General features: G+C 48.3%; 2 protein-coding genes across 2 annotated transcripts; one reads left to right on the forward strand and one right to left on the reverse strand.

Annotated features, from left to right (window-relative positions):
• The first annotated feature begins 11,317 nt into the window (after positions 1-11,317).
• LOC126569452 (fibrinogen-like protein 1) lies at positions 11,318-12,497 on the forward strand. Its single transcript, XM_050226543.1, has one exon. The coding sequence runs from the start codon at positions 11,360-11,362 to the stop codon at positions 12,437-12,439; it is 1,080 nt and encodes a 359-aa protein (XP_050082500.1). The 5' UTR covers positions 11,318-11,359; the 3' UTR covers positions 12,440-12,497.
• Positions 12,498-12,867: 370 nt separating this feature from the next.
• On the reverse strand, positions 12,868-17,707 carry LOC126569481 (coiled-coil domain-containing protein 170). Its single transcript, XM_050226585.1, has 9 exons — positions 17,630-17,707; positions 15,659-15,709; positions 14,836-15,577; positions 14,424-14,776; positions 14,190-14,354; positions 13,998-14,117; positions 13,779-13,916; positions 13,393-13,698; positions 12,868-13,314 (listed from the first exon to the last, which is right to left on the reverse strand). The coding sequence occupies exons 1-9, from the start codon at positions 17,705-17,707 to the stop codon at positions 12,868-12,870; spliced, it is 2,400 nt and encodes a 799-aa protein (XP_050082542.1).
• Positions 17,708-26,113: the final 8,406 nt, after the last annotated feature.

Here is a 26,113-nt window from a genome sequence, read left to right on the forward strand (position 1 = left end):
TTTTTTCTTTATAAAGGTAATGATCAATCGCTAGAAAATGTGTGCTGTATACTGTGCTATATCCAATACATTTCCTACCATGATCATTTTGTAAAAAAATATTATCAAACTATTATATTCAAATCAATCTATCATCTCGTATTCCAAAACGTGCTAGTGCTTCTTGCATCTCTCTGAGTGTATGCGCCACAAAGCCGAGAAAGAGAGAGCGCACAGCGAGTACGAGAGCTTCGGAACATAAGCGTGGCGCACGAATCGTGGCGCCGCTCTCAGCACGCACCAACGACGACGACGACGACGACGACGGCTATGTCAACAACGGCACAATCCCCCACCTTTAACAACGCGCCCACAAATTTGTCCTATGAAAACATAGGCTCCGGAACCGAATTTAAAACACCTCTACCAAGCTGTTGATTCACTTCGCTCGCCGATGCGTTCGCCCTATCGATGGCTTTTGTTTTTATTTTGTTTGAATTTTTTATACATTTTTATAATTTTGTTTAAGTTACTATAACGTCCAAGAGCTTATTGTTGTTACGAACTGCTTCACGAGCAACTCTTTACACTCGTTTTTTTCTTTTAAACTTGCTGATAAAAAATGATTCTGCATTGTTTCACTTTGTTAAGGAATGTCTTCCCCCTTTAAGACAAAGGAATGCCACTGATTAAGCTCCATTTCGGGTCACGGTTAAAACCGTTAATTTTCTCATACATTCTGTGGCAGAAGCGAGCTTGATTATCGGGTGTATCAGACCAATATGACATGCATCATGCTGCGGTGATGGTAGAGTGTGAGAACTGGCGACGAAAGCAACCACCTCCGGCAAGAAACCTCAAAATTATCTGCTACAACACACGCAGCAGTTGAAGCCGGTTGGAGCTCCCGGTGCGTGCTCGAAGTCCTTCAAACCCGTTCTTCCACGCCCGAGAGAGAGAGAGCTCTGCCTCGCGGTAGCAACGCGCGGGATGTGACTCGTTTGGTAGAATTAATTTTGAAGATGCTACCGAGGATAAGGGTTGGAGTGCGTCGTCGTCGTCATCTTCATCGGATGGGAAAGAAATGGAACGAAGAGGAGAAAATGGGCGAGACGGGATGGGCCGCTCATAATGAGCTCCAGAATGCGCACCGCCACGGCAAAGAACCGTCAAACCAATCCAGGCAAGTGCGCAGCAGTCAGACGGCAACGAGCATGACATTGGCACTGAGACTGCGAGATGAGACGAAGCAAACCACTTGACATTCGTGCTGAAGATGGCGCACGCGGGACTTATCGACCGGACGAGCCCGAGCACGTATCAGGGGCACACTCATATAATTGCAACTGTCTCGAGTAGTGCCGTGTCGGTCGGTCGGTCGGTCGGTTGAGAAACGATTGAAATGATTGTCTAAATTAATGCATACTTTCCAGAAGATGGTTCATCGTCCTGGTTGATAACGTCAGAACAGCGTTAGACCTGCTATTTAGCAGCATGATCAACAGCAAATTATGAAATGTAGATGGATTTGTTATCAGGAAGATGATCAGCGCATCATAAAGGAATTCTTGGGTTAAATAGAATAAATATTAGTTTTTGGGTGTTATCCGATCTTACAGAAAACCAACCACAATCCAACATAATCAGAATGTATTTCTATACAAAAATCTCCCGTGGATTGTTTCGTGCGAAGCGTGACTCTTCTACTTAAAATGCTTTTTCAAGAATTATTATGAGATGAAATGCCACCGTCTTGCGGGGCAGCGCAGGTCAATGACAAATTATCGTTCGTTTGATTTGATCGAGCAATTGAAATCAGTTGCGTTGACCAGTCAGGGTCATCCACCGCCATCATCACGGGTATTCCACGATCGTCCAGACCGCTTACATCAATCGTTTCGATCTGGCGCCATACTGAAGAGTGTGTCGCATGTCATCCACATATCATCTTCGTTTGGCTTGAAAGGTTTTTTTTTTCATTCGCGTCATCGCTCTGATCAATCAAAAAGTCTGCTGCGTGAGAGACATACCGCTTTTAGCTCCTCAGTAAAATTGTGACCGAATCAATCCTATAAACCCCAAAATCTGTTCGAGTTGTTTAGATCTAATAAACCTATTACAATAAAACTAGCTCGCTGATCAGTAATCCACAAGGTAAGGGTGCTCATGCAGCATTGAAGAGGTTCCAAACGATGGGCTTGTGTTGTGTCCCCGAGTGTCTACTCCATATCTTCGAACCACATCAATTCCCGAAGACCATCTTCGGCTTAACCTCTAAAGATGCCACATCGTCCACTTAACACACTCCCTCCACAAGATAAAGGCTTCTTTCTGTTGTTTACTGGTTAGGGCAGGGAGACGCCGAGTTTCTATGCTAACCGAACCCAATCGAAGTAAACGCTGGGCAAGGTGTTTTGGGTAATCGTTTGTCAAAAGTTTCGCACTTCCCGGGAGCCGCTACTATCGGTCCCGGGAAATCGGCAGCCGAGCAGGAGTGCCGAGAGCATTAATATTCATGGTTTATGATTATTAGAACATTATGCTAATCGAATTTTACAGCCCATGAAATTGTGAGCCTATGGCAGCAGCCCCCTCATGCGGAACGGCACGTTCGGTTTTGCTGAAATTTACTCGAAAAGAAAGGTTTTCGGTGTGTTTATTTGGGGGTGGTATGATGCCGATGTGTGTTTTTTTATGAAAATAACTCAGAACAACAATGGGGATAGGAGAAATGTCAATATGTGCATAGGTTTGGATAATTGGAACACTCTAAATTACTTGTTGTATGTAAACTATGAGACAATTTGGAGCCTTATGTTGATAATCTTCAAGGAAAAATCATAAATAATATTCCAAGCTGATAACGGTAATGCAACATTGCAGCAAAAACACTCGGCCTCATCATCTGCTACCTCCTCCTCTACTAATACGTATCGAAGCTGTATAAGGAACTCATTCTTTACCTTCACCCTCCGTCACATACACTGGTCGGGAGGTGGTCTAATCACATTTGCACAACAGTGCTCCCAACCCACCAGAACACCATCTTCACCGCATCGCTTGGCCGCAAATGATAGACACACCGAAGATGGATGGCCGGGCCGCTGGAAGCCCATCGTTAGCCGGCCGGTAACTTGTCGAATTATCAATTTCATCTCCTTCGCAAGTGCAAGTGGGGGCACCACCCCACGCTCTTCCTCTCCCTCTCCCTCTCGACTCGACTCAACAACTCGATCAGGCGCAGTTTTGCTAAATTACCATATCCCGACCCCTCGCCTGCGGTAATCCATCAAGCCGGTTCAAGCGGTCGCGGCATCGCACGTCAGCTGGTCTGGTCTGGTCTGGTCTGGCGGGGGTCTCGTGTCTCGCCGGCCGATGATTGCACCGATGTCAGCCGCATCGTCATTGCATCGTGTCTATGCTCCCGTGTACTTAAAATGATTAATTTCTGCCAACCAGCGAGCAGCGTCTGGGATCCAGATCTCCCACAGACGGAGCATTACATCGAGTGCCACCGCGAGGTGAGCCCCCGGGGGGGGAGGCACGAGTAGCATAATCCTGTTCTCGGGATCCTGGGAGTGTAGCTGATGATGTTGGTTGCCGCTTTAACAACCAGCGACCACGATGTAAACTGCGCTTATCGAACAGTAATCGGTTAAATGGTGACATCGTGTATCAGCGACTGGATCGATCCGATCGAATCGAACATGTACGATCGATCAATGGTTTTTTGCGTAATCCAAGTGAATTATGGTGGCATGGTTGGTGAAGTGATTGCAACACTGTCACCGAGCGATGATAAGAAGTGAAATAGTTATGTAAAGCGCCCATTCGATGCCCGCAAAATGATCTTGTTGCACTTCCACAGCATTGAGTGAGTCAATTCTATTTATAAGAAAGACTTGAAAATGATTTTCCGAATTTATAGAAGAAGTAAAAGCGCTACAGTATGCAAGTCACACCGGTTTGATTATTTTGGAAATTTCATTAACAAACATCTGAACTCTCTGTGAAAACTCTATTGTTTTACCGCACCCCAGGCGCCGTTTGAAGCAATTTTTCGCTCGAAAGACTACCCAGCAGCGCATTGAAGGGGCGCGATTGCTAACGCACAACGCCAATTACGATCCAACCAGCGAAACGGTTAGCTGCTGCTGCAACACCCTGTAAAAGAGGATGATGAAGACGTTTACCAACACCTTCTCTTACCTCTTCTGCACACCAAACACAAAACATCGCTTGGTAGGGTCTTGAACATCTACCACAGAGCACCCCGGTGCCGGTATGGCGCAGGTAAGCGGAAAATAATTGGAAATCGGAAAATGCAATACAATATTTTCATTCCATCATTCCAGGGGTGCGGTTCCCTTCCACCTGTCTGGTTGGTATGGCAGCCTTTCCTTATTCTACTAATCGGATCATAAACCGCTCTCTGCGTGCGTCGCTTCCTTCTTTTCTCTCTGTGCGCTTTATGTCAAACCAAACGACAAACGTCAGAGCCAGAATGTGTCCGCTCAGGGCACCAACAGGAGGGCAGCAGCAGTACGATGACGCTAGTATGCACTCTGTCGCTGCACCGAACGATGGAATGCATTCTGGTTTTGGAAAAGGAGATGCATCCCGCAACCAAAGGACTCCAGCTCCACGCAATCCTGCTCCAGCTGTGCAGAAGCACATATTTGCAGACGAACATATCATTATCGGTGGCTCACTGAAGGAACAGAGCTGTGTGTCGTTGTCTGAGCAGAGCTTATGCTACCTACAGGACTGCTGGTTGAACTTCCAGCACTGAGACGATGGCGATGCTATCGATAATGAAAAATGCAAATTCCACAATCTCGTCGTCGTCGTCAACGTCGAGAGTTTCCCGGTTTGACGTCCGGTTCGGTTATGAAACCACGCCACCAGAGGGTGCAAAACGGGGGTCGCTTACAAAACCCGGGAATTCAATCCTTTTTTCACATCCCCGAGGATACGGGTAAGCAAACAGCAATAACAACCACCACCATCTCGTGCTGTGGGCGTCCCGGGGAGGGGGGGGGAGGGCACTGTTGGATCATTCTCTTGGCCGGATGAGCACTGCAATGATGTCCTTCCGCTGCCACCGCCACCGCCATTTGCATTCGAAACAATGTCTGTTTTCATGTCTGGCAACAGAAAGAAGAGAGAGAGAGAGAAAATGGGGACAGAAGGAGGAGGTCGTTTACGAACGAATGCACCAGCTGCACCCCAGCCAAGGGACCAAGGATTCAATAACCATTCAATCGAGTTGCTGCGGGCTTTGCACCGGTCCGGACCGGGGGCCGACCCGTGATGTGCGCAATCGTGCAAAGGGAATTCATTAAACAAAGGGTTGGCCAGGTCAGAGCAACGGATCAGGATGATCCAGGTCACTCAGGCGTCAAAAAAGGGGACAGTACGGGGGTTGAGTAAACATATTTACATGCTGCGAATATGCTGCACGAGTGCGCGGGTGTTGGCAAACAAATTCCTCCACCGCGCACTTTCACTCTCCTAAAAGCAATGGACCGGGATGTCCGAGACCACGAGAGCACTGCATTATGAATCAATTTCTAATTCGAAATTCGATGAAAATTTGCCTCCGCGAGTCTTAAACCCACACCATAAAGCTGTAGCACGGAGTTTTGCATTGGGTGAATAATGCAAAGCGCTCCCCTTCGTGCACTCCCCTTACCATAGAAGACAGGACGATGCAATGCAAATGATTGTTTGCTCGACTTCGGAACGCGCGCACCATCGCGATTGAAGTGGAATTTTCATCTTCATTTTAGATAAGCATCGCAGCAGCCATATTGCGAGTGTTGCAGGATACTCCCGCTCCGCAGATAAAGGATGCAACAGCAGTGCCGAATTTGGATTGTTTGGAATCAGGTTAACGACTAGTTGGCTAGTGCTGCCCAATGTCTGGTATCCCCGAACGATCTTGCAGTTGATTGAGTTTCCATAATTTATGAAACGTATTTCTTACCTCCTTCCATCGTTTTCTGGGCTGCAAATGGATGCTGTTGTTGTTGTTGATAACAATTGGCACAATGGAGCATGATTTTGATCAACATGCGGCCATGCATCGTTTTATGCTGTGGCGGCGGCATTCGAATGAAGGAAACCAAAAGATCAGCAACAGGTACCAGGGCAATTGATTTACTGTCTCTTCACCAACCTTATGATCGCCGCGAGCACCACCGGTGGTGAGCATAATGAAAGAGAAAGTCGACAACTGGCAGTGAACGATGAGAACGCCTCGCAACCGCCAGGGCGCAGCATATTGATGTTGCGGCGCAAAGTGCAGTCTCACCATTTCACGGACAGTTCCAAAAGCAATCCTGGGCTAGCTGGCAGGCTAGCTTAATGTATTACTTGCCACATGCTGTTGCATTTTTTTTTTATCATTATTGATTACCTTGCCATCAGCTCGCATAAATGCATTGCGTACCGCATTACCGCCTCGTGAGGGGGGGGGGGGGACAAAAGACGCCCAAAATCGACGCAGCAGCGCCTCTCGCCTCTGACAGGAGCACCGTCAGGATGGTTGATAATTGTTAACAAAAGACCGTCCCCTCCCCCAGGGGCCCCATTCACCACGAAATGATCAAGCGGAAACGCTCTGACAACGCTGGACAAATCGGCGACGATGTAACACTGCGTACGCCATTTAAAAGACGTAGAAAGCGAGCAAAGTGCACCGAAAGGAGCGCCAAGAAAGCTTTCTTCCATACACGGCGGAATCCACGAAGTGTCGACGAAGGACAACCTGTTTCTTTCGTGGCCATTTTTTGGGGGGTTTCGAATGTCAAAATACAATCTCCGGACACGATGTGTGTGACGGGGGGGAAGAAGGTGTGATTGCGCACCCCGTTAAGTGCACGGTTTAGTGCCGATGTCTCCAGTTCGCCGCGACGGATAATGATGGTAATGAATCCGTGAAGGTACAGGGATGTCAGTGTGCATTCCATCGTCCTGTCGATGCGGTGGCCCTTTTTCGACGATGAGTTATAAAATCTTTGGGTGTAACGGTGGCATAAGGGAAGAATCGTTAAAGAAGGAATGTGAAATTCAATCAGAAATGCAACATAAGAGCTGGTTTTACTACAGGGTGCATGGTTCTTCTTCTAAAGTAATACGTAATAAATTATTATCAAAGCAAATGATGCAAGTGAACATAATCCTAGATAACCTATCTACTGTATGGAGTTTTTTTTTCATTTAGGATTATGAGCTGTTGGTCTAATTTAAAGACAAGATTTTTTCTCAGTAATTCTTTTTTCAGAAATTCCCTTTGCGCTAATCAGTAACGCTCATATGCTCCTTCGAAATTACTTTCAATCACTAATTTACGCCCAATGGTGCACCTATCAATAAGTATTAAACATTAAACACAAATGGATTCTGTGCCAGTAGTGCAACGTTAATGCCGAGCATACAATGTTGCGATTTGTGGTACCAGACGTGAAAGACGATCAATCTTCGCTTCTACGGATCACAAACACGAACGAATGGTACATCCGCCAAGGGATTGTTCGTGCACATCTACTCGACCCATTCGACCGGGCACGGAATATGCAAAACAAAACCACAGAAAAGAGCGTTGTGCAATCGCGATCGACATGTCTCTATGCGCCGGTGCACTACCAAGGACCACCATCGCTCAGGAAGCGGGCCATTCATCCTCCAGCATCAGCAGCGCAGACGGCAGACGTGTACCAGTTGACGAATGACACAGTCGACGGTCTCAACCTGCCCAAAAGGCCGTCCAAATCCCGTCCCCGGGAGGAGATAGCCGATCAATCGATCATCGGTGATTTCGCCGCCGCGATGATGATGATGTCAAGGATTTTGCAGAAAAATGCTGTCACTGCTCCTCCGAGGAGAGTGAAAGAGCGTGCGGTTCGCGTGCGGAGAAAGTGACGTGACTCTCTGTCACTTCTGTGGCGCTAATCATCAAACCCACACCCGGGGGTGGGCAATTGTTTCGTACGGCGCTCACCGAACCATACGAACCAGTGTGTACAAGCGTCGCGAAACATAAAACCATATCCGAAAATTAAAACACAACAGACTGCTGCTGCTGCTGCTGCTGCGGCTGGTGCTCTGGAATGAAGGAGGGTGGTCCGGTGGTTCGGTAATACATTGCCTACGCCTCCGTTACCTCAGGTGCGCGTTCGACGTTGATTTGTGGTTTGCCGAAAGGGTAATGACGGAGCGCACCTCACCGAGCCTCAGCGAATCCATAGCCGACCGTTGCTATCGTGTCGTAGATCTGGTTGCTTGCTGCCAATATGTAGCACCAACTACTTCGCCTTCTCTTTCTCTTTTTCTCTCTCTGTGGACTCTCTAAGTCGATGCATAGACCTTCTAAATGAACGCAATAGAGCAATAGACAGAGAGAGAGAGAGAGAGAGAGAGAGAGCCGCGGACAGTCACACGTGGTGTTCGCGGTCGCGTCGCTTATCGCGTCAACTCCGCGGTGGAGAAAGTGATGCTGACATAACCCATGGGGAGGAAGAGGAAGGCGGACGGTGGGTTGCGTTTTATTTTCTTTTATTTTTCCCGTATTTTGAGTATTAATTCACTTTATATGCACATCCACCACCTCACCGAAGCACCGTACAGGGATTAATGTTGATCTTGATTACAATAATTTAAATTGGCCGCCGCATCACGTGCTCGCGGGTGCGGTAAAATGGCGTGCGGATCACGTTTCAATCAAATCGAATGCCGCCACCATCGGAGTTGAGCATGAAATTGATGGCTAGCAGGAGGCCGTGGTGGCGGCGTTGGCGTTGGTGGGTGGGTGTCTATCGAGATGGAACAAACTCACCCACCCACCGCATCGCGCCGTATGCCACTGATAGCGCGATGAAAGTAAAACCCCTCTGGCCGGATCGACCGATTAAACGGTAAATTGCGTGGAAATGGTAACAGTATTTCGGCTACCGGATCGTCCGGACTTCCTTTTCGGGGCCGGAAGTATGTACCGGAACAACAAAAATGAACGGATTGTTGAATCAAGGGATCGCCATCCATTATGAACGCAGCTATCTGCGGTAACGATAAGAAACTTAAAGCATAATCATATAGGATCTGCGACAAAGAAGTGTTTCAAGTGTTCGCTGAGACCACTTGTTGTGGCCACATCCTTCGGCCAGGCTCTCGCTTGCAGGAGGAGAAGCAGTTTGCCCAGTTGGCCCTCTGGAACCGGTTGAAGAGCAGGTTCGCTCAACGCTCAACATCGTTCGACATCGCGCGCCTGTCATCCCGAAATTATGTAAAATTTTGGCAAACCGCGGACATGCGAAACATAACGGGAAGCATAGAGGAACCACAAACATACGACAACAAAAAAAAAAAGGAACGAAAACCAGCAATATCTGTGCCGTAAAAGGCGCTGTAGCGTGTCTTGTCACTCACTATCGTGCTGGAACCGCGCGAAAGGTGTACACAGAGAGAAATGAGGTGAGAGTAAGGAATCTTGTTAAAACAAGGAAGCGGGATAACCTCCACTCACCTCCAAGGTTCCACTCCTTCACCACACGCCAGCAGAAAGATAGCACTACATCGTATTGTCTTTCAGAAGTAGTCGGTGGCTCTGGGAAATAAAAAAAAGAGCTCCTTCCTAAAACTATCTTGATCGGATTTTATATTTAAAATAGATGAAAAAAACACATTTCATGCAATTGCACTTCACGATTCTACAAACTTACGCTCCTAGAACAATCCTTCGACTTACGAACGCTCGATGTTCTCCTTGCAATGCTTCATCTTCACGCGCACCTTCCATATCACCAATTCACGAGGTAGGTTCCGTGGAAACTTTGGAACCACATAAATGGCCCTTAACCCCGACGAGCGCAATGCAAGGCTAAAAACCGGTTAACGGTCACGATGAAGCGATCAAACGAGAAACGAGAAGCGATAGCGAGAAGAAAACAGAAACATCAACAATGGACAACGACAACGCACCCAAACGCGAATCAAAGCTACAGTGCAGTCCACAGCGATCGAACCCAACCACCAACCGTCAGGGGTTCGTGGATGCTGCCGGGAATGCTGGTAACGCACTGTACGAGGGTTGGAGGTGTTGGTGGTCATCTGACACCCGCTCCCGTGAGGCGAAGTGGGAGATAAAACTTTCTTATGAAAAATGCTACATATGCGATTCGCAAGCTGCCAATGCTGGTGTGCAAGCGTCGATTGTTTTTCCCGTCCAGCCAGTTCATATCGTTGCGTCCCAATCATCGACAGGTTGCCGATGCCGTCACTCTACAGGCACTCCGCTCCGCATCTTAGCGGATCGGGAAGGGCCGTCAAAGTCCTCTAGACCACAGCGTGGTTGCGTGTATCTCGATTGGCGGCAATCGGATGGCAAAAGATTTGAAGTTGCTTGTTGTGGACAACAACTACTTTTGTCTGCAGCTCCCTTTCTTTCTTTTTTCGATCAATGACCCTACTGAGACTGATCAAGACCACGTTGTTGGGACCACAAATTGGGTTTCGTGTTTGTCATTTCAACGCGAACGGACAGCAGATGAATTGGAGGCTGTAATGCTGCCATGGGGAAGCAGAATAAGTGCATCAGGAAATATGATTTCCAAAATCAGAATAAGAGGAAGAATTGTAAAAACTAGATTCGCGAATGATGTAGGCAGCTTTGTTTGTGAACTACGTGACGAACGTTTGACTCCTGGAACACAACATTAATTTTTCATTTTTCCCGTTTTTCATTATAGATGGCATTCAACATTCCAGTTGCACGCAACTTATGCTACAGCTTGTATGCCTTTTGTGTGTTTTTAATCATTCAACTAACTAAATCATTCAAATGTGATAATATGAATTGAATAAATTACGCCAAACACGAAAGCAATTGAGGAAAAGTACCACCAACCAACGGTGAAAAGCCAATTTCAACCATCCATAGATTTTGCATGCAACCAAGCATACAATCAAGATGCTTTCAAATCATTAACGATCAATCTGCTGGTGCCTGAATAATCAAGAACACGCATCCAAGCAAAAAAAAATGACTCAGTAAATTGACTCGGATTTATTGCTAGACAATTTAGCATAATCCGATGCCGTTTTGCGGTACCAGCAGTATGTTGATAACGGTGCGGGGATTCCCCTCGGCGATAAGACGGTGTTCTCAAATATCAACTGCAAACAGGAAACACAAAATGTGCCGATGAGCTCAATGGTTACGTATTGGGTTTTACGAAGAGGGTTTATTATCAGTAACAGAACAAGAACAAATCTCTCAAATCGAAGCTCGCCGCGCTTGAAGGAGCTATTCGTGTGGCATTTGTTTCGCTAACGCCATCAACACAAGACGCAGTATCATTGTGCAAAGTATGTCTCCGCCATGGACCAGAGAGGTTTCTTCATATTGGCGATATTAACGACAATTTTGGTGCAAGTGAAAAGTGATCGAAATGTGTTGAATTCTACGAACATACCGACGTCTGCTGATAGCGTATCGGGTTTCGCTTTGGAAATGATTTTGAGCAAACATGAATCCGTAGAGCATCAGTTACGAGAAGATGTACAAGAGCAACGAAAAGCCAATGTGAAAAATCAAGAGAAATTAATACAAACTCTTGAGTTATTAACCAAGATGCAACAAGATATGCAATTAAAGATGCAACAGACGCACACAGAGTACCAAAAGGCAATGAAGGAATTGAAGTCTACATTATCCACCCAAGGATTAGAAGTCAAGAACAAACAAGACGAAACCGGAAACCATATATCGCAATTAGAGCGCGATCAAAAGGAGCTACGAAACACAATGCTGGATCTTCTACACGATTCATATCGATCATGCAGAGATGCCCCCTCGAATGTGTCTGGGAAGTATAAAATACGCTTGAACGGGAAAATCAATTCATTCGAAGCATATTGTGAGCAATTGCTCGGTAGTGGCGGTTGGATGATCATTCAATGGCGCAAGGACGGATCGCAGAACTTCAATCGCAATTGGGATTACTACAGAAATGGATTTGGCGAAGTCGACCGCGAGCACTGGCTTGGATTAGAGCGAATTCATCAGCACACGAAGGAGCACGATTGTGAGATGCTGATCGAGTTAGTAGACTTTTCAAATACCCACAAATACGCTAGGTATGACTCATTTGCCATCGGTAGTGAAGCAGAGGGTTACCATCTCAAAACTCTGGGATCTTATAAGGGAACGGCCGGAGATTCACTAAGAAAACACGTGGGAATGAAGTTTTCCACACCAGAGCGGGATAATGATAAATCTACTAGTAACTGTGCAGAATCTTATAAATCAGGCTGGTGGTTCAATAGTTGTGGTTATGTCTTTCTGAATGGACTGTATCGAAATGCAAAGGGATCAGGAAAAAACGACATTGCTTGGTACGGTTTCAACGAGGATTCTCGCGGTCTATTCATAACACGAATGATGATACGTCCTAATTAACACACGACGAAAAGAGAGACAAGAAATCATCAAGAAACTTTAAATTTTCTGTTTCAGAACAGGGGTGTTATGTTGTTATTTCAGATAACATGTTTGGTCCTCTTAATATGAGGGCCATCAATAATAAAATATTTACTGTAATTCCTTCTGATTTATTGATGATGACCGCTTCGTTCCATCTCGTAGAAATCGAAATGCCAACGACTTTAGTTTTGCCAAACGATCGCCAACTTTATTATCATATAGATTGCTCGCCTTCTTTGCCGCAAAGGCCACTTACTCAATCATCGTCGCATCATCGCATTCATTCTACAACACAAAATCTGCTCTATCTAATCGGTTTTTGAAGGCTTTTCAAAATTCCCAATGGCAGTGTCGTTACCGTTATCGCTCCCAATGAACACACGCAAATGGTTTCCATTTTTTTTTTAGTACTTTTTGTGAAAATCAAAATCATCATCATAATGATGGTCGTGATCGTTGAAACCCGAATCAATGTACCGCCGTCCGTGCACCGGGCTGGAACTGAGTGGCCGACAGCCGAGTGTCTGCGATCCACTACCGGTACCAGAGACCGCCGTCGTTGCCAGATCATCATACCGGGACACATGCAGATCACCACCGGGCAACGGTGACGATGAATCATACCGGCGCGAAAGATTCGAAGCCGAGTGATGCCGATGCGGATGGTGATGATGTGCCAGATGATGATGACCGCTACATACCGTTTGCAGCTTCTGCAGCACATCCGAATCGCTGCAATCGGATGCGTGCAGTAGCTTGGCCACGGATGAGCGGAACACTTGCAGCTGCGACAACCGATGGTTAGTGTCGGCCAGCTGCGCCTTGACGCGGTTCAACTCCTCCCGTAGATGCTAGACAAAACGGATAAGGGAGTAAAGGTTTTGTAGTAACTTTTTCGAACGAATGCGGATTCCAGTGCTCAACCTTACCGACAGTGTATGCTCGTCACGAACCCGCCGATCATGGGACGTTTCGACCGCCGATCTAGCCCGCGATTTGTACGCCGCCAGTTGCCCAACGAGCCGCTCGCGTTCCGTTTCCAGCTCGCAGACACGCGACTGCAACTCATCGCACTTTCGGGCCCGCTCGAGTGCCGTAATCTTGTACTCGGACGCCTCGTTCAGCTGGTGCTTCACCTCGGCCAGCTGTGCCTTCACCTCGGCCAACTGCTGCGTCGTCCGTTCCGCTTGTTTCGAGTTCCGCCTCGCCTTATGCATCGCCTCATCCCGCTCGGTCTACAGCAGAAGAAACAGAGTGAGAGAGCAAAAGATCATCAGAATTAGTAGCAATCCTTTAGGAACCCCAAAAAGAGTACTTGTAGCGTTGCCCTTCCCCGGGCATTGTCCTCCAGGAGCGCGATCTTGCGCCGCAGCAACTCCAGATGCAGATCGCGCCGCTGTATCTGCTCCTTGAGGACGCGCACCTTGCGTTGCATATGGTACAGTGTGGAGCTCTAGAATGCAAGCGATGATGATGGTGAGCGGAGGATGGAAATTGCAAACAAATGCTGGCCACCTTCGACGGGGGCACCTACTTCCTTGAGCGGGATGTCCGTACAGGAGCGTTCCCGGCGCAGCTTCGGTGGATGGCCGTGCGATGCTGAGTGTGAATGATGATGATGATGATGATGATTGTTGATAGCCTCCCAGCAGCTCTATCAAGTGATGCGAAAAGCAATGATTGCGTGGAAAAAGCTGATTAAAGTGTGCCCAACCCGGTACCTTACCTTATCACAACCGCCATGAAGATGGTGCTCGTGATGGGTGGCCAACCGTTCTGCGCGTTCCAGTAACGTTTCACTCAGGATCGTCGTATCGCTGCCCGGGGCCGGTGGTTCCGTACACTCGCTCCAGCACAGCGAGCGTGCCAATCGCACCAGATACTCACTCAACTGCAGATCGAGAGAGAGAGAATAGTGAACTTAAGAACTGATTAGCTAAAGGAACTTCTTGTCTTTTACCGTGGTATGCTCTGATCGGAAGTGTTGCAGTTCGTGACAGGCCTTCTCGAGACGCTCCTCCAGGTTCATCCGATGTTGTTCCTCATTCTTCAACCGACACGCACTGTTCTCTTGATGATCCCGATGTTTGGCCACCTCCTGATGGTGCTGCTCCCGTAACTGGGCCACCTGATCGTGCAGCGCCTGGTTGTGGTTGGTGATATCCCGGATCTTGTCTCGAATGTTGTTCTCACACGGTTCGCTCACACCAACGATCGTTGCAATCGTGCGCAGAAACTGTAACCGTTCGGTCTGCAATCGATCGTAACTGTTCTGCAGCCGACAGCAGCGTGACTCAAACCCACGAAGCTCCTCTGGAAATGACGGCGACAAGCATTAGGTACCAGACGTACAGCTCTATGCTTCTAGTTACCTCTTAGCTTGTCCCCTGTCACCTCACATTCGGCCAACCGATCACGCGTTACCTGCAGATCACGTTCCGCCTGCCGACAACGACCCTCCAGCCCTTGTGACAGCGACTGCAAGCCCTCGATTTGGGTGTGCAACCGAGCCTTCTCGGCCGACGATGCCGTCTTCGTGCTGATTAGCTCCGATTCCGCTGAGGTGAGGTTCTCGCAAGTACCGGCCAGCTTGGCACGCAATCGCTGCACCTCCGATACCATCTCGCCCGCCTTCGACAGCACACAATCCGGCGTAAGATGGGCGCCATCGCACACATCCACTCCTAGCACGAGACACAGCCGACGGATCAGATCTTGCAGCGCACACCGAGCCTGATCACGCAGTCCTTCCTCCTTCGTTAGCTCACACTGCACACGGTGCAGTTTCGCTCCGAGCTCCTTGATTTTCTCCTCCAGATGGCCCTTATCACGGTTCAGTGTGTGGACGACGGTTTCACTCCGGCTGTGAAGTGTCTTCTCCCGCTGTTCGGTCGCAGCCAACCGCTGTTGGAGTGAGCTGATTAGAGAGGACTGGCGGGCACCCTGCGCCCGCAGTGACTCACATTCGCCTTCCTTCGCACAGAGGGAACTCTTCACATCGGCCAGCTCGGCCATTAACCGATCCCGCTTGTACGTCGAAGCCGCCAGCTCACTCCGCAGCGTCGTCGCCAGATCGATCGAGTGTGCCAGATGATCATTGCAGGACGGTGGTGGCTGATAATGGTGGGCCAAAGAAAATGGAATGGCGGATTAGAACCTCACCATGCGATGCGTTCCCCCGCAGAAGCCACTTACGTGATGGTGGTGGTGCACCGGTGAGTGTGGTGTGTGGTGTTTTGGCATGTTCTAGCGGTTTAGGGGGGGAAGGAGGGTGGAAAAAAGCATAAAAGCAAGCGTGTAAGTAATGGTGGCGACCTCATTTACTCGCGCACAAGTTCATCCTTCCACCCAACTGGTTCTTCGCGATTTTATTGTTATCACATAGCCCCCTTTATGGATTCGTGTTGCCTTCATGCTTCCAATGGTTGGTTGGCCTCATTTCGCGGGCGGACGTCAAACATCCAGACTCGATGTTTGAGGCCGTTGCTAGCGTCGAACCGACAACGGTTGGCCTGTGACTTCCGGAATACCTTCTACAGGAATTGGGTGTTCGAGGAGTTGGTTAGGAGCAACCAATCATTCCACGAAACTTCGATTATAATTAACTTTAGTTGTGCAGTTATCCAAAAGTGTGTTGCTTGATGCCCCTATGATTGCACAAAACACTTTCGTCGAATCTCCAGCTAATCACTGAAGCTTCTTATCCATGAAATTCTACCAAAAAGGGCTCACATCCTCCATGAATGGCCAGCCCGAAACTTACGATCAATCAAACAACGGAAGCAAACAGCAGGAACAGGAACCGCACAGGCGGTACACTTTCACTTTTCGAAACCACAACCAAGTTCACCAGAACTCACTGTTCACGTCCCCTTCCGAGCCAGTTCCATGCAGCGTTGGCCACGACAGGTGGACATCTTTTTACCCCCTTCCCCGAAAAATCCTTATCAACGACCCCACAACTGGCACTTCTCTTGCAAACAATGACACAATTGCAAATTGCACCGCGCAATGACAGGCAGCTCGAGGTGCAGCAGTTGGAAGTTCTTCCCGGTTCCCGGATTTCTGGCAGGGACCCCCGTTTCTCGACGACGCCGACGGGCGTGCGTGTGCACCGGTCACGGAAGGGATTGAAACAGCGGAAACTGCATTCCAAAACGGGGCGCGAGACCGAACGTTCGCTTTGGGGACCGAACCATCGCCCCGACGAAGCGAATTTCCACGGCGCACGATGTGGCGCAACCGGAGTGTTTGATTCATAATATCGGATTTTCCCGACTTCCGGCATTAACGAGCACGAACTCCCGGGGGTGGGCAGGTGGGAAGGGCCTGCCATTCCACTCGATGTGCTAATTGAGTATCGGAATGGGAATAGTCCTACGCCCTTTTGCCGATCGATTACGATACGGTTCGTCTGGAATCGCTTTGTTTGGTGTTCGGCCATTGTTTCGGAGCATAGCTTATTTGCAACCTTCCATTCCTTCCAACCGAAACACCAAGATAGTGCATAGAACAGTGAGAGAGAGGAAGAGAAAAGTAAAAATAACAAACGCGGACGGTTTCCATAGTACAGCCGAACTAGTGAAGGCACGAGGTAGCACTGGCAGCACGAAGCACATAGCGATGGTATTTGCATTCGAACAGGACCTGGACCAGGTGGTCACAAGGTGTGAGACAAGCGACTTGTCTTTCTTTAACATCGCAACAGAAACAAAGAAACAGTTCAAATGATCTGAAAAATGAAACTGTCTCTACAAATCGAATGCATTCCAAGAAGTACTGCAAATCACACCACCGAGAGCATTATGATTTATGTATGCTGCTAACATGTTTCAATAAGACACGCATTGCCAACATTTGTTCGTTTGATGATTTTTTAAACCATTCTTCTTATATTCATTCCATGGTTTGTTGGTATCCAACGCCTTCTGTTCCTCGCGTTACCCACGTCGAGGATTGCACACTCTTTGAAGGACGGAAATTGTTTTCTTTAAGCTAATCCGCCATGTTCCATTTGTTTTTCATTATCCACGTGATTGTGTCGCCCTACATCCTGACCGTGCACAGTGTATTTGTAAGCTTCTTATGTGTTAACCATTTTTCTATGATGGTATTATGTTTATCTCTTCGCATTTTACTGCAAAAAGCACCTCTTCAGCTGCATACCTCTCCACCGCAAAGAATGTCGAATATTTCCCAATCTTTGTCACTGTTGCCCGACTCATCGTCACCTTTGCCGGACATCGTCGACCGCCGCGACGGACCTACCGGCCCATGGAGTGCACGTTCCAGCCGTTGCACCGCTTGAGGCTAATCCACACGCCTGCTGCTGTCGATGGTTCACCACCGGACTAATCCTAAACACAGCACGTTCTCCGTACATACACTAGACGCTCGTGCGAGGCTACTGAAAGCTGCTCTCTACTAATACTGCTCTGCACTGCACCACCGGAGTCCAAATCTCTGTCCAGTTGAAGCCCAAAACATCAACTGCCACGGCTAAAGCGACCGGTTGGCGTCCACAAATCGGAGACAGTCCACAGTCGTCGTGCTAATTGTCAAATTGCCGCGAACCTGAACGCGAATGCGATGGTTCGTTTGGTACTGCCGTGGATTGTCTGTCGATACCGTCAACCGTCACCGTGGGAATGCTGCTGAACCGACTGTCCTCACAAAGGTGCATGTGTGCGGCTTTCTTATGCACGAAGCATGGTCGCACTGGGGGTCATAGTCGCATGCCATGCGCTTCCGCGAGTCCTCCGCGGGGGATGGTGTTTGTTGATTTCCTGGCGAGGTTGTTACCAGGGTGAAGCCCCCGGAAGTCGTGGCTCCGGCAAGGATAACGTATCGATTATGGTCGGTTGCTTAACGGTGGTTACAGTCGTAACGTCTAAATAGCGAGCATGATGGTTGGTAGTTTACGATTTACAACATCGCTAATTGGTTTGTTTCGAATACATTAGTCTGCATTTACATTTGTTTAAACCATTTAGATTGATTAAAAAGCATTTTCAATCATAATTATTAAACTTTATTAACAAAAAATTGTAGTATCAAGCCAGATAATATGAATTTAATACAAATAAATCCATCTAAAATAATTTACCTCGCCTCCCTGACGCAAAAAGCATGTGATTGAGCCACTCACCATGACGACGCATCAAGGCAAGCGCATGCAACAAGCGAAATATAAACACATTCGGCCAGGCCAGCACCGCATGGCCCATTCATTTAAGGACTGGGAGCCTTCTTGGATTCCACCGCTGCAAAGCATAAAACTGGTTTTCACTCGTTCGCTCGCCCGGTTTTGCTTGCCGGCATCGGCCCCGTTCGTCGGGTTCGCCTCCTGGCAATTATGCTGCCGATGCTCGGGTCCTTGGACTGGGAGCGAAGCATCGGACTGAGCCCTTCGCCCACTGCGAAAGCGCGGACCAAAAATCAACATAAAAGAAGGAATGCAACAGGGACCCATCCCCGAGCTCGGAGGACTTCATAAAGCAATGGGAAACGGGCGCGCCACTACTATCCTGCTGCGCCTGCCGAGACGAAGGGTGTGACCTGCAGCACAGCAACACAAACAATGATCCGTTGCAACCGGATCCGGTTTCTTCTGGCCCTGGCCGTGCGGCCCTTTTGGCCCCGGGAGCACCATCCTCCGATGGCTGCGTTCCTGTTCGTATGATACACTTTTGAAACACGCCCTATTTTGCTCGACTTCAAGAAGAAAGGGCGCAAGCCCTTGAGCATCAACTTGGGAAGGAAACTGGGTTGATGGAGGTAAGGGCCTGCGAGTCGGTACGGTGTGGTGAAGAAGATCGTCTTCAGATCGTTATCGTGTCCTTGGGATGCAAGAGAATGAAAAAGGAACAATAAAGAGATGCTCTTCGTGCGGTGCTGCTCATTCCTTTTAGCCTTTCAGTGGGTCGCGTGGACCACGGCAATTATGCTATCAAGAACCTTCTATTTTTTTACAACTACTTTTTAGAGAAAACATTTGTAATAATTACAGAAATTTTATACAATCAATGTTGACAATAATTTTAACTATTGTAATCTAGTGTCACTTATTTTATTTAAAAATTCTAAATTTTTAAATACACCAAAATGTCCTTTAAGGGGCATCATAAATGTCGTTATTTTTATTAAATTCTACATTCATGTTGTGAAAAACTATCTCAATCAAAATATACAAATCATAATATGCATTTTCCACTTCCCAGTCTGTTGCGCCTTTAATTTTTCTCATTCATCATTGTGTGCTGCAAGAAACCGTTAACTCTTGCTTACTCGAGCGTGTCGAGCAAGTGCCTCCTTCTGCATGTACTCCTTGCATCGCATTGACAGTCCAACAAAAAGGGTTTCCTTTTCCAATTTCCCCTCAACATCATTTAAATTGATGATTTCTGTTTCTCATTTCTCTACCACCGAAAAACATACACTCTCCGTTCTAATGCACGTTCCGGGTACAGCACATTCCAATCGCAGTACAGCGCGAACCCTTCACCGAGTACCATTCGCCTGATACGCGGCGGACACCTTGACGATGGCCGCGACGATGGCTTTTGCGCATCTCGCACGATAAAGGAGGAAATAGAGAGGCACAGCAACGGAACGACAAAAGAACGACGAGGGGAAAACCATGTGGCACACGGTGGAAACATCCCCCCGGTCGGGGATTCGAAACAGGATGTCCTCTCCGCCGGCATGGCTTCTTCATCGAAAGTACATTTCAAAATATTCAAAATAAATTACAAATTCCCGCGCCCGCGTAGCATTATGTGCAGAGTACGAAGCGTGCAGAGCGGCAAGCGAGAGAGAGAGAGAGTGAGAGAGAGAAATGGTGCGAGAAGAGCCACAGAGTAAAGCATAAAGCATACGCCCGCATCGAGGCTTCGATGCCGTCCCATTCGCACCCGTGGCCGTGGTCGATGGAAAACCACCACCGGGCAACCTCGACAGCAGACAGGAGAAACAGGGACAATCGATGATGAGCCCACAGCATCCTACTCCCAGTGATGCTGCGCTCCTGCGACGAACCTGCATACACGGAAGACCAAAAACGGCGCGCGCCCCACGCGCGCTGTTGTCGTCGTGTCCACGGTCCATGGTCCTCCCATATGCTGCTAACCCACCCACCCTCCTCGTCGTCACCATCCTCCCATCTTTGTCGATTGTGTTTCGCGTCCACCTTTATCCGATTCCCCCTTTTACACATACACGGAGGATGAGGAAAACTTGTCGGTGGCGAATAGCGAATAGAAGGAAGAACAGCATAAAAATCATTCACCCACGGGGGGGACGGAGGTGGCCACAACGGCTGGGCCTCACACTACACACGCAGCGCGTATCTGCACGGCGGTGGCTCTGCTGCTGCTGCTGCTTTTTACCATTTTTTTCACCCCACCATTTTTACTCGATTCTTTTACGAACGCTACACGTGTCGTACCAAGACCGCATGCGGCCAGCGGTGTGGATTCAATTGCGGAGAGCGAGAGACACACGGACACAGGAGAAGAACTGACAGAAAACAGCAAAAACCCAAAAAAAAAAAACAGTTCGAGCAAAATGCCGGGACAAAAAAAAAGAATTCATCCCGCCGCATTTATCTCGGTTCTCGCCAGGCGCCCTAACAAAGGGGGTGGTGGGCAAGGGAAGGAGCGGAGATGCGCATACTTTTTTCCACCTTTTTTTTCCCCCGGGCGCTGATCCTGGATAGGGGAAAATCGAGGGATGCGAACAGAAACCGAGTGAGGGGAAAAGGAGGAAAAAAAGGCTGGAAAAAATGTCGGAAAACGGCGCATGGTTTTTAAGGACTCTCCAGCCAACCAGTACACAGTACATGGATGCGTTACAGCGCGAGATGTAGGTGGTGGTGGGATCCTTTTTTTTCTCTCTCTCGTTACCATTCCGTTTGACAGTTACATCGCCGAGGATGTGTCTGTATGTGTTGGTAGATGAGGATTTTTTTCCTTATCGATACTATAGGATGATTACAACAGCTGCAGCTGGTTTGGTGGTTGCTTTTCTATTCGTATACTGATTGTGATTCTCATGAAAAGCTTCAAATGCTCTCTAATCTACCGCAACAATTATCGGTGCAATCTGGCTTTAACTATTCAGTTTTTCATCTTCGTAGAAGTTCGGAAGTTACATAATTTCCTATCATCTTGCTCCATTAATTTTAATGCTATTCTATTCCATTTATCTAGTTCTAGCGATTTTAAATTGATTATAATTGATTTTTGCAAAAGAAAATATTGAAAATCACGTCAACAAAATCCTTGTAATCGTCGCCAATTGATAATCCCAACCACAGCATCTCCACATCCATGTATTCCGAACCATAGTCTCCATCATCAGCATCGCTGAGCAAATCGGCCAAGTGCCCGAGCGATGAAGTGAACTCGGGTAATCTCGTGTTGCGCCGGTGCACGCCTTCACCAGTTGTGCGCCTCTGTATGTGCATCATGTGCTGGGTGCAGCTTCCAAGATGCATTCCGCTCTCGTCCAGCACCGATACCTCCAGCTCCAGGCGAGCTGTAATACGATGCAACCCATCAACTGCATCGCTGTACTACATTACAACCAATGACGAGCCAACGAGACAGACAGAGAGAGAGTGCACGAGTGAAAGCAGCCACGTCCTGGGCAGGAATAGGTTCGTTTCGAGAGGTGCAACGGTGGTTCAAGTAACTGTACCCTCGGCTTTACATCGTGTACCAGAACGTCATGAGCAGCAGTAGCAGCAGCAGCAGAAACCGAGTCGCGCGCACTTGCTCTGGGCCAGGGCTCGAAGGTGTAATTGCAAATCGTGGTGTTACTACGCCGGCGGTGGGTTGGGAGGTGTTGGAGATGGAGGAGACATGCCGGGCCCCCACCGGATGGCCCGAAGTGAAACGCCACCCATCGGAGTTGCACCCCCGAAGATGCGTTCCTGGTGAGCTGCAGCTGACACAGTACTACGCTGCGCCACGAAACCAAGACGAAGTAGGCGCACTTCGCGTTTACTACCAACACAGCGCCACGGTGGCCACCATTTTACATGGTCGACTACTTTGTCGTGCACACGAAACTGCAAGCCAGGACCTCTACTGCTCTTTTTTGAAGCACCGATAAAAGTGCAATTTTGATCGCTTGCCCTTGTTCGCTTTGCCCTTTTACAGCTGGGATGTTGTGAGGCAGTAAACCCAAACGCTCGACCCACAAAAGACTCGCTCGGTGTGCTCACTCACTCACTCGCTCCAACAGTGGTTCAGTGGAGAGCACGTGAGATGAAGCCAAACAGCATCTAGTGGTGAACCAGCAACCAGGGTAGCATCAGTCGCATCGACGAAAAAGGTCGTTCGTGATCCCCATCCGCATGCTGGCTTTCCCAGCAAGCAAGCAAGCAAGCAATCATCATCATCATTATCATCCTCTTTATCTTCCCAAGACCCGCAGACGCCCGTGTTTTCTCGTTCATCTTCTGATGCCAGACGGTGGCGCGCAAGAGGTTGGTCGTTCGCTCGCTCACTCGCCAGCCAAGTGGCGCTTATAGCGTTTACTACTCGCGACCGAGCTGTCCGCGGTGGGTTCTGGTGCCTTGGTTGCCACTCTAAAACGGGGATGCACGCTGTGATTCACGAACACGCGCGCACTACCCGGGCACACCCGCTGGTGTGCTGGCTTGGGGGTGCGAGATCTGCTCTACATTTGGTGGCGCAGTTTGTGCTCGATTTTCCACAAAATGGAGTTACCTTTTGGGGATGGAGATTTAGTTTTTCACAACATGGAAACTCACCGTTCGTCTCATGATTTTTGTGCTGATGTTTTCTATCCCGAAATGAATCATTAATCTATACACGTTACATTTTATACATCATTTTATATTGCTTTTTAAATAATTATGTCCTTTTTCAGGTTTTTTTTATTCAAGTAGTCTTTATTTAACATATTTTAGCTTATTCTCAAAGCATGTCAGAAATCTTTAAAGCATGAAAGCGAAATTATGTATGAAAATAATTATTTGACAAAATTAAATGTATGCTGCTTTATGTTAAAGTGTTGAAATATCTGTGAAAGCTAATAAATTGTTAGATATCTTATTATTATTAGCAAACATTTCCTCAACAAGCATATCACATACTTAATTAAATATAACAATGGTATAGTTATGCTTAGAACTTATTTCCCTTTTTTTGTAGCTTTTGTGGATCCGTTTCATTAAACATACACCCCAAGCGGTCGCTTTACTACGCTACGCTTGCTACGATGCTGATCATCGTCAGCCACTGTTTGAGTCCGAACCATACACACTCTCACCGACCGCGCACGTCAGCAGGCGCTGCGTCATGACCAACTCACACCCACCTCCATATACGCAACGTGTTCGCCGCCGATGACGATGCGAACCATTGCGGACGCCTACCGCCGATGCTGCGCTCTCAGTACCGAGACCTCTTAAATTCCACTTGCCGAGGTCTTTAAATAATTGAGAAAAAAAAGCTAAAAGGTATGGCAACGCAGCGACAGTAGCGGCGGTTCTGACGATCTTCTTAGTAGGCAGCGGCATTCGCGCGCCTCCGTAGCGTATATGCGACGTGAAGCATGTAAAGCATAAATCTGGTCAACATCATAGATCATATCTCAGCAAAGAAATGATGAAAAGGGAAACGAAAGATGGCATTTTGAAGGTTTTCTTTGCCTTTGGGGGAAAATATTGATACAAGTTATGCTTTGCGCTTTTATTTATATTTTTAGGCTTCTACTTTCACGTCACCCAACATTTTTTACACAATACTACAGTAAGATGTGGTTCGATTTTGTCAAAAAAACATTACAACTAAAAAAACACACACAAAGGCAAAGTGACTTCTACGGGCGATGCAGTGATAACAAATGAGTGACCAGATTGTAGGTGATACAGGCTTGGCGTGCCACCGGAAATACGGTGCGAACCGATGCTCTCCTGATGCCGCTAGTAGACGCAACGCCGTTTCGTAAGGGCGCACCCGGAGCGCGTTCCGGTCTGTCGTGGCGCTGCTCGCGCGCACACTCGCGTCGCAATGCATCTGCGTAACAAAGTCTCTTGAACGAGGGGTTCATACGACCGTGGCGGACACCACGCCACAACACTTGCCGCTAGACCGCGCAAACGCACGCTCCCTGCATGCACGCCACTCGCTCTTTCGCGCCACCAAACGACCGATACCGTCCGAATCCCGTTGAGCCTTTCCATGCCCATGCGGCGAAATGTTGGCGACGTCGTTGCTTATGAGGCTTTTGGACTGTTACACCTGTACACAGGTAAGAGGATCCGCAGCTGGAGGCTTCGGAAGGCTCTATGCTCACCGGTTGAAGCCCAGCTGGCCAGGTGAGTTGTTTTTGTTTGAGTTGCACCTCAGACAAATCAGGTAAACTCCGTTCGCCTACGGTGCCAGGATCGAAGGCTCACGCAGGAGGTTGCTCGGTACCTGTGCCCCGATGATGGTGGGCTCCAGCCAGCCAATGCCGGCTTCGGCTGCGTATCGTGGAGCCTCGGCTTACCTGCACGCCGTACGCGCTCTTCGAACACCTTTATTCACATTCCGTCACACCTCTCGGGGTGTTACCGGAGCTTTTCATTCGTGGCACGGTCGGTTGTGGTTTGCTTGACAAGTTCCTTCGTATCCTTGTCGGAGCCTGTCGATGATATTAATTGATTCTGATAGATTCCTGGTGACAGTGGAGTATGCGAGTTGCATTTGATTCTGCTCGTTGTAATATAAACTGTTCTCCTGGCAAGCCTCTTAATCTTATACTAAAAACCATCTACTATTGCTATAAACTGTAACAAATGTATCTCTAGTTTTTAAGAAAGTAATTAAACCAATGTAAAGAAGCGTAAAATGAGCGTCAACTGCTGTTAAAGCATAAAACAGTCATCTGGAAGGCTTCAAACGCCTATAGACCTAGACACTTATCGTCTCCGGTGAGGCTTTTGGGCAGGTAGCAACACGCTCGACGGGATCGATTTTCGGGCTCTTTCGGCCAAGGCTGTTCACCGGCACCCCGTACCCCGCACGTCAGGCACGCGCACTCTGCACCCCCGGCCAGCACACACGAAGCGCACCGGCTGACTTGCTCCCACGAAGGCTGCGCTCCTGGCCCAATTGTTGGCCCAAAACAAAAGGGTTAAATTTTGAGCCTTTTGGTAAACTGGACCACCGGCAGCCAATCAGCGTGCTCTGTTCCCACGCCTGGGCAGCTTTATTGGCTTGCTCCCCCTCGGGGCGGTGGGGAAATTATGTGGGGACCCTTGGCCATCGAATGCTATAGTTCCTGGCGAGAACGCGTACCGAGTACCTCCCCTTTTTGGTGGCGGCGACGTGTGTGGGTGGACCAGCGCATCGGGCCCGGCAGTAAAACAAGGACGGAATGAGGGTAGCTCCCATTTTTGAGACACTTCGCCAACGAACGAACGAACGAACGAACGGGGAAATTTGCCTGGACGATGGATACGATGGTAAGAAGCAGAACCGAAGAAAGCGCTGCATAAGGAAACGAGGGTTGCGTCTTAAGAAATCGGTGCCTGCTGCCACACATGATTGCTTCGTAAAGGTAGAGCCGGCGAGGTGAATCAGGGAATCGATGGCTTCCACACAGACGCACCCCAGCAGGCTACGGTGCTGT

The sequence above is a fragment of the Anopheles aquasalis genome, chromosome 2 (assembly GCF_943734665.1).
Source record: "Anopheles aquasalis chromosome 2, idAnoAquaMG_Q_19, whole genome shotgun sequence".
Lineage (NCBI taxonomy): Eukaryota > Metazoa > Arthropoda > Insecta > Diptera > Culicidae > Anopheles > Anopheles aquasalis.